The 9,786-nt window shown below is 39.5% G+C and overlaps 1 protein-coding gene across 1 annotated transcript; it reads left to right on the forward strand.

Moving 5' to 3' along the window:
• Window positions 1–495: 495 nt before the first annotated feature.
• On the forward strand, window positions 496–6,357 carry grxcr1a (glutaredoxin and cysteine rich domain containing 1 a). The gene is made up of 4 exons (XM_035770352.1): window positions 496–1,102; window positions 4,002–4,241; window positions 4,596–4,661; window positions 5,972–6,357. Exons 1-4 carry the CDS (start codon window positions 686–688, stop codon window positions 6,149–6,151), a joined length of 903 nt encoding a protein of 300 aa, XP_035626245.1. The 5' UTR covers window positions 496–685; the 3' UTR covers window positions 6,152–6,357.
• The last annotated feature ends 3,429 nt before the right edge of the window (window positions 6,358–9,786 follow it).

Consider the following 9,786-nt stretch of genomic DNA (forward strand, 5'->3'; position numbering starts at 1 on the left):
TGAGGACAAAGGATGGATGGACGTCCCCTTATGTCATTCATTCATGTTCAACGGGTGTGTGCATGTAGTCACAACACAATTCTGAGGAGGCACTTACTGCCAATCTTCCTCATCCAGGGTGTGTGTTGGTGTTGGAGACTTGGAATGTCTGTAAGACAATAGATGAGATTTTCTTCCTAAACAGACATATTATGTAATGAATGATCACCGGTTCAAATCAGATCCCTATGGAATATCAGTCACACAAGTGCAATGTGAAAGTGTACCTTGTTCAGGAAAATGTTACTTTGTACAATTTTGGCAGGTTGGAGACTGATCCATCCCAGTTTGTTCAAAACTGTTTTGCCAGTTTGTTCAAAACTGTTTTGTCAAATCTTCAGAGAAAACTGCAAAGTGTGATGAATTATTCAGCAGGGGCTATCGGTTTACTTTAGGTCGCTTTTCTCTGTTACCATGGTAGAAATACATGCATTATTTACTGGTCCTGTACTGCAACTTCAAGAGCGAGGCAGCTTAGGACTGCCAGTCTTTTTTAGAACTCTTCAAACTGTGAGGATTACTCTAGTAATCCACGAGGAAAAAATAGTTTGTCTAGTCAAAGGTGGTTATGTTAAGCTTCGAATGAAAGGAGAAGGGGACTGCAAAGCACCTTTCTGGACCATGTAATCTACTACTGGGTTTTCCAATGGAGGAGACAATGTTGACACTGCCGGGTGAAGAGAAGCCCCAGAAGCAGCTGAGGTTCCGCGTGGCTTCGGGGAATAGCGGTCGGGTGCTGAAGGAGATTTTTAAAGATGAGGGGCCATCAGACTCGTTGGATTCAGACTGCACCAGTAGTTTGGATGTAGACCGGATCAGTACACCTTCCACAAGTGGAGATGCTAACGGACATGGTTTTCTGTATGGGTTTCTGGGCTCCGAGTTGGATTATAGCGAGAGTGAGCCAGATGATCTGCTCATGTATGCGGGGACTTCAAAGGACAGAGCACCGATCAGCCACAAGCGTGTCAACATCCTCAGCAACAATGGGACTGTGAGGGGAGTCAAGCACAAAGTCAGTGCAGGTCAGGCCTTATTTGAAAATCTCCCTAATGCATTTGGGGTAAGTGATCTAGGTGAAAGTATGATGAATATGTGTTGTACCTTTTCAGTGTTTTTTCATAGTTCTCATTTGTTTGCTAGTGCATCACAGCAAAATTGCGAATGGTAAATAAATTCTAGTGTTAAATTCAAAACCCAAAACTGTTAATATTGTCCCACACAAAGTAAATGTAACACTTTCACATAATGTTAACTCAGTAAACAGATAAAAGTAACATGTCAAAACTGGTTATTATTGCATTCACTCTACACAGTGTTAAAAAACAGCAGAGTCTATGTTTTAATTGAATAGTTGACTACCTTTTAACAGTGTAGGTTGTCAGCTTAAATTATAGGCACTATAAATCTTACAGGCTCCATATAACATAATAAACATGATTTAATATTCTAAACATTTGTCTGCATAAAATATCAAAAGATGCTTTATAACCTAGAAAGTATCTTGAAACCAAGGGAAAACAGGTGCTGTTTATATCCTCGTCTCATATAATAAATTACAAGACCGAGAACAGCACAGCACACGTTCTAATTAGTATACAAGGTAAACCAGGTTTAAACATCCAAATAAACCGATCACTCTCTCAATATTGTTTTTCTCTCAAAACCCACTACTGGTAGAAAACAATAATAAAGCAAGTTCTGCTGAGACTGAGGCTGTCCTAATATGGACACTGTAGACCGCTTAGTGTTAATGACATCGCATAACTGTTTGTCATATGCATTACGTCCATATATGTAAAAGGCCACTAGCCAACCTCCTCCACAATGTCACTGGCTGACATCTGGTTACAGGTAGTCACTCTAGGTAGTCACTCTCAGTCCCTGGACAAATGAACACAAAGGAGGACAAGGTCACTTGGGAATGAATGATGCATTTCGTTAAATGTTTCAAGAGAAGCTAATCAGGTTAATTAATTATCTATACTTTGCTTTCTAGCATTTTCTGTGTAAAGAGTTAACGAGCAGTAAGCATTATTAGATAACATGCATTAAAGCACAATATGGGAATTATGTGAGACTCCTGGAGCAGGATTTGGTGGTAATGGAATGAGGCCTGTGAAAAGAGTGCATAGTGTTGCCAGCCAGGCGTAGAGAGGGATTACCTGTGTGGTTACTCAGGGCTGTCGTAGATACACAACATTGTCTGCCGGATATGGTGTACTGAATACTGTATGGGCTGCAGAGGAGGTTGGTGGGAGGAGCTATAGGAGGACGGGCTCATTGTAATGGTTGGAATGGAACTAATGGAAAGGAGTCAAATGTGGTTTCCATATGTTTTTGACATGTTTAATAACGTTCCATTCATTCCATTCCAGCCATTACAATGAGCCCGTCCTCCTATAGCTCCTCCTACCAGCCTCCTCTGATAGGCTGTAGTGTTACACAGACTAGATAGTTTAGTTACTGTAGCTGCAATTAATAACAAACAAAGAAGAAGTGCCCTTTTGAAACAAGTTACAAGTTGAATACATTTCCACAGTCAAAGTTGAATTTCACATTAAACAGAGAGGATTTTGTTAACTCATATTTTCGAGTGAAATGGTACTTTTCCCCTCTATGTTCATAAAATTGGAAATCTGGTCCGGCCATTGTTACGATTGTGAAATGTAATCTTTAGGAGCCCGTTATCTGGACAAAGATTAAGTCTCAACGCTATTTCAACAGAGATAAACCATTTATTTTTAATCCATGACTAGGTTTATTAATCTGTGTCTGGGAAACAGGCTCATAATATGCTATATTTAAAGGGTCTGCAGTATAGTGTTTTCAAACTACTGTGTGAAAAGAAAGTAAATGTAAAGAAAGCTACAAAACAGCCCAAATACGCCTGAAATATAGAATTAAAGCTCTGTAATTTTCCAGTATATGAAAACTTGATTTTGAGGGATGGAAACATTGCAATTCTACAAGATGTCTGCTTATAAAATACAGAGATGACAGAATATAGCAAATTCCAGGTACTGTAGTGAGCTTCAAAAGTATTGGGACAGTGACAATGTAGTTGTTGTTTTGGCTCTATACTCAATCATTTTGGATTTGAAATTACATAATGAGTAAAGTGCAGACTGTCAGCTTTAATTTGAGGCTATTTTCATCCATATCAGGTGAACCATTTAGAAATTTTAGCATAAAAAATGCTAACCTCCCTTGTTATTGTAATGGTGAGAGGAGGTTAGCATGTCTTGGGTGTATGATATTTGTGCGTCTGTAACTTTCTCACTAATCATTATTCACATTTCATTTAGGATTATCCGTAATCATGGTAGCATCCGCATTAATGTAGAAGTGTTTAGAAAATATGTTATATTCTTATTTACAATAAAAGTGACTTCAAAATGGCACAATTACATTATTTTCCATGAATTCCTATTGGGCACAAAACAATCTGAAACCCAACCAAAACAAACAGCAAACGCATCCAACAAGTTTGTAAAGTCACAAGCTTGATGTAGTCATTGTGTGCTATAAATATGGGACCAAATACATAACTTTTTACTACTGTAATACACATATAAGTGAATTTGTCCCAATACTTCTGGTCTTCTTAAATGGGGAGACTATGTACAAACAGTGTTGTAATTTCTAAACGGTTACCTGATCTCAACCCAATTGAACACTGGAGACTGGAGCGGGGCCTGAGACAGCGTTTTCCACCACCATTAATACAACACCAAATGATGGAATTTATTGTGGAAGAATGGTGGCACATCCCTCCAATAGAGTTCCGGACACTTGTAGAATCTATGCCAAGGTGCATTGAAGCTGTTCTGGCTCGTGGTGGCCCAACGCCCTATTAAGACACTTTATGTTGGTGTTTATTTATTTTGGCAGTTACCTTTTTATAGATGGTTAATCACATACAGCAACTCATTGAATTTTTGATGTGTTTTCCTTTCTAGCCGAAGTTGACACTAGAGTTTGGGCGGATAGTGATATACACCACCAGCTTCCGAGTAGTAAGGGCCACATTTGAGAGGTGTGAGTTGGTCCGGAAGATCTTCTCCAACCACAGGGTCAAGTTCCTGGAAAAGAACATAGCCCTGGACTGTGAGTATGGGAAGGACCTGGAAGAACGATGCAAGCACGTGGGCGAACCTCCCTCGCTACCAGTCGTGTTCATCGATGGACACTATCTCGGGGTCAGAGCTTTCACTTGTTCATACAGTTCATTTAAACATTCCTGAGCCTGTATTAATAAACCATCTCAGACTAGGAGTGCTGATTTAGAATCAGTGTGGCATTTTATATCATAACGAATAAGATAACATGGACAGAGGGACCTGATACAGCACTCCTACTCTAAAATGATTTATGAGTACTGTTGACGTTTGAAATGACTAACGTCCTATTGTGAAACATTATAGCTCGTATTACCCTCAAACAAAATATATAATCCACCTTGAACATATCAGTGTTATGACCATACATCTATGAAATAATCATATGTTTAGTAAGGATATGAGGAATCTTACACTATGATAATAACTTTGCAGGGTGCTGAAAAAATATTGGGCATGAATGAATCAGGAGAACTTCAGGATCTTCTGGCCAAAATTGAGGTAATTGTTCATCAAGTACCACCATGCGACAGATATAATACGTTCAGTAATAACACAGGTAACTGCACAGTTATTAACTAGTTAAATGTCATGTTTCAAATGATGCCTTTGTCCAAACAAACATCAATGAAACACAGGCTAGCAGTAGAGCACTTCTATACCACATTGGCTACTCATCTACTGTGACAAAATACCAGTTCTATGTATCTGTGATCTAGAGCAGTGGTTCCCAGTCCTAGTCCTGGGGACCCAAAGCCTGATGATAAGTTGATGATTTGAATTAGATGTGTAGTGCTTTGATTCAAATAATCAACACCTGATGACAAGTTGATGATTTGAATCAGGTGTGTAGTGCTTTGATTCAAATCATCAAAGCCTGATGACAAGTTGATGATTTGAATTAGATGTGTAGTGCTTTGATTCAAATCATCAAAGCCTGATGCCAAGTTGATGATTTGAATCAGGTGTGTAGTGCTTTGATTCAAATCATCAAAGCCTGATGACAAGTTTATGATTTGAATTAGATGTGTAGTGCTTTGATTCAAATCATCAAAGCCTGATGACAAGTTGATGATTTGAATTAGATGTGTAGTGCTTTGATTCAAATCATTAAAGCCTGATGACAAGTTGATGATTTGAATCAGGTGTGTAGTGCTTTGATTCAAATCATCAAAGCCTGATGACAAGTTGATGATTTGAATCAGGTGTGTAGTGCTAGGGCAAAAACAAAGGACCAGGGTTAAGAACCAGTGATCTAGAGAGATACACAGTACAGAATAGGAATAGAAGGCCTTGATTCCATTCCCCCTTCAGCCCAGCAGTGGAGAATGAATGAAGAATAAACCTCAGTCAGATATGACATCAATAATAGATCAGGGAACTGACATAAATGATGCACGAGCATCAATAAATGGCCATCAATAATGGAAGGCTCGTTATTGATTCTCATCCAACAAATTTGTTCACACACACGGTGAGTCATATCACTCAGGGGTGGCAAATTAAGGTTGTGTGAACTGAAGTGATTCAAACAGAGCCAAGATACTTACACAGGCATAGTGCTCTGAAAAAAGCTCTGTATTTAACCCTTTCCTCTCAGGGAAAATTTCAGCAGAATACAAGGCCATGTTGGCAAGCTATCAAAGCAAAGAGCCCAATTAGGCTTACTACAATGCAGCAGAGCAAACCCCCAAAGGTCTTGCATATAGTACCGAACTATGCTAGACTATGAATTTAGCCAGTGGCATAACTGGCGTGTGTGTGTGTGTTTGTGTATGTTTGTGTGTGAGTGCATGTGCCTTTTCCCCCAGAGGGTACAGCACCCCCATACGTGCCAGACCTGTGGGGGCTTTGCCTTCGTCCCGTGCCCCATGTGCCATGGTAGCAAGATGTCTGTTTTCCGCAACTGCTTCACAGACTCTTTCAAAGCCCTGAAGTGCACCTGGTGCAACGAGAACGGCCTGCAGCCCTGTTCCAGCTGCAGCCAATGACGACTCCAAGTGCCTGACCCCAATATCCCCATTCCCTAGGCCCTTCACCAGGGCCACATGTTGTATGTTGCCCATAATAGGACAGCCTGAGATAAAAACATGTCCTGCTGAGATTGTCCTAATATGGACACCGTACATATGGACCGCATCAGAGATAATGCTTTGCACAGCATGTTTTTTTTGTCTCAATAAAACTGTGTTTTCAAGAAAATATGATTTGGTGTAAGTTCTATTATCTGCGGTGCATGTACACCCCATTGATCAAGAGCAGGTTTTAAGTTTGAATTTGCATGATGTGAAATTCTCATGGATCCAGTGTCATTCCACTGCTGAACAGACACATCCTGGGTCAGTCTGGGACTCAACCAGGACGATCTAGGTCTGGTCATTGAGGTGTAAGACCATCGCTGATATGTAACAGTGTAAAGGTGGCCTGATGACCTAAAGCTTGTTATATAATTAAGGCTGAGGAGGCTGACTCGTTAATGAAGCTTTCATCACTAATCCTATGGCCGACATGGATCAGGATAAAGGAGCAGAGAGGGAAAGTAGAATATTCTGTGAACACTTATTAGGATACTCCACTTAAATCAAATTTGATATAAAATAAGGGAGAATAATATTAGAAGCCCTGATTCAGAGGTAGAATAAAATAATATCAAAGAACACAAGGAGAGAAAATCACTTTCCTTACAGTCATAAAATAGTGGAAGCAGTAAAAGCAGATTAGAAATGGGTGCATTTTTATTTATTTATTTATTTGACCTTTATTTAACCAGGCAAGTCAGGTAAGAACAAATTCTTATTTTCAATGACGGCCTAGGAACAGCAGGTTAACTGCCTGTTCAGGGGCAGAACGACAGATTTGTACCTTGTCAGCTCGGGGGTTTGAACTTGCAACCTTCCGGTTACCAGACCAACACTCTTACCACTAGGCTACCCTATAAACAATGGAAGTATAGCAGATTCCAGTTGAATAGTATTGGAAATGTGTGCATATAAACAATGGAAGCATAGCAGATTCCAGTTGAATAGTATTGGAAATGCGTGCATAGAAACAAAGGAAGCATAGCAGAATCCACTTTAATAGTATTGGAAATGTGTGCTTAGAAACAATGGAAGCACAGCAGATTCCAGTTGAATAGTATTGGAAATGTGGGCATAGAAACAATGGAAGCATAACAGATTTCAGAGACATAGGACGCTAGGCATCAAGATCACTGACTAACCAAGGTTGCTGTTAAGGAGTTTAAAAATGGAAGTATATGTTACCAATGGATTTATACTAGTTACAGTACTGTGAAAAAGTATTTTGCCCCCTTTCTGATTTTCTCTATGTTTGATACGGAATGTTATCAGATCTTCAACCAAAACCTAACATTAGATAAAGGGAACCTGAAATAACAAATAACATAAAAATGTAAACTTACTTTATTTGATTTAATTAACAAAGTTATGCAACACCCAATTCCCCTGTGTGAAAAAGTAATTGCCCCCTTGCACTCTAACTGGTTGTGCCAGCTTCAGAGGCAATGACTCCAACCAAATGCGTCCTGTAGTTGTTGATCAGTTTCTAACATCGCTGTGGAGGAATTTCGGCCCACTCGTGCAGTTTCCAAGCATGAACTGCTAGTTTTTTATGTCCTGCCACAACATCTCAATTGGGATTAGGTCTGGACTTTGACTAAGCCATTCTAAAACTTTACATTTGTTGCTTTTTAACCATTTTCATGTAGACTTGATTGTGTGTTTTGGATCACTGTCTTGCTGCATGACACAGCTGCGCTTACTAAGCTTCAGCTCACAGACGGATGGCCTGACATTCTCCTGTAGAATTCTCTGATACAGAGCAGAATTCATGGTTCCTTCTATTAAAGCAAGTAATCCAGGTCCTGAGGCATGCTTGACTATTGGTATGAGGTTCTTACTGTGGAATACAGTGTTTCGTTTTCATCAGGCATAATAGGACCCATGTTGTCCAAAAAGTTGACTCAAGTTTGCCAAAAAGCACCTGGATGATCATCAAGACTCTTGGAAGAATGTTATACGGACAGATGACTCAAAAGTATAACTTTTGGAGGCACACAACTTTTGGAGGTAATAGCTTTTTCACACGGGGCATGGGGTGTTGCAAAACTTTGTTTATGAAATAAATTAAATAAGTGTGTCATTGTTGTGTTATTTGTTCACTCAGGTTCCCTTTATCTAATATTAGGTTTTGGTTGAAGATCTGATAACATTCAGTATCAAAAATATGCAAAAGTAGAGAAAATGAGAAAGGGGGCAAATATTTTTTCACGGCACAGTAGGTTTCCATTAAATTATTCAAAGCACAGAAAGGAATTTGACTGCAACTCCATGTCTTAACCTGAGGTGAAATAAGAGGGACGGTTTTAGAGTTCTGTCTTTGTGACTACTAGTGTGCATTAGGGCACAGCACTGCTTAGCATTTTCTTTACACATCAAAAATACCATGCAACTCAATAGGACAGAGGAACTTAACTCTGACCCTACAAGGTCCGGAGCCCACTGGTTTTCTGTTCTACCTGATAATGAATTACTAAAATCAGGTCTAAATCGGTCCCTAATTAGAGGGGAACAATGAAAAAATGGAAGTGGAACTGGCTTCAAGGTCCAGAATTGAGTTTGAGGGCAATGGGAGATGGATTTTTAAAAAGCCAGCATTTATCTTGCATGTTTAGAGTAACACAATTATACTGTGTGAGACATGTGGTACCTTTTTATCTCTTTCGTTGAGACTGTATTTTTTTTGATGGATGATGTCATTCTCTCCGTCTGCCATCCACTGTCAAAGAAATACAGACATGTATCTCTGCGGTGAGGATCTCTCTACGCTGTCATAGCCCTGTACAATGCTGCTTGAACATGATTCTACAAGGCAGCACTGTAAAGAGGCTAAAAGCAAAGAGCAAGGCGCATCACTTTCATTCACTCTTGACACTTGACTTTAATAGTTGCTACACAATCTGTTTACCATACACTCACTGACTGATTGTCATTGTTTCCTGTTCGACGTAGGCTATACATTGATGATATGCCTGACACATTCGGTGGAATGTGTAGCCTAATCCGATTTCTTTCATACATTTTTAATCACAATCTAATCGTTGAGGAATAATGTTAGGACATGGGTCGTGGAGACGAAATAAACCCAATAGCATGCCCAATTGCGGTATATTGCGCCCCATCCGTAGGCTAAATCTTGGAAAAGAAAACAAATAAAAATACGGTGCAGGAATATATATATATATATAAAACAGATCTAACAATGCATTGGCCATATTATTAGCCTATATAGCATGACCTTTCCACTCTACACAACGCAGTTTGTTGGTATATGAACGATAGGGAAGAACAGGTGATTATTATAGGCTACACATATTTTGATAACGTTGATTATCTCAAGAGCGCGCGCGCCATCGATGCAACGTTATTTCACACAGGGTTGCAATATGAGACATTTGTAATCATGCTAGTTTTATAGGCGTTGTTAATCTCACATTACAAACGCCTGATATTCCCTGAGGGAGGAAATGAGACATGAAAGAAAAAGACAAGATGGTCAGAAGAACAATTGAATTGGAAATTGCATGACGACACATGACATTGATGCG

The sequence above is a fragment of the Oncorhynchus keta genome, chromosome 4, assembly GCF_023373465.1.
Source record: "Oncorhynchus keta strain PuntledgeMale-10-30-2019 chromosome 4, Oket_V2, whole genome shotgun sequence".
In the NCBI taxonomy this organism is placed as follows: Eukaryota; Metazoa; Chordata; class Actinopteri; order Salmoniformes; family Salmonidae; genus Oncorhynchus; species Oncorhynchus keta.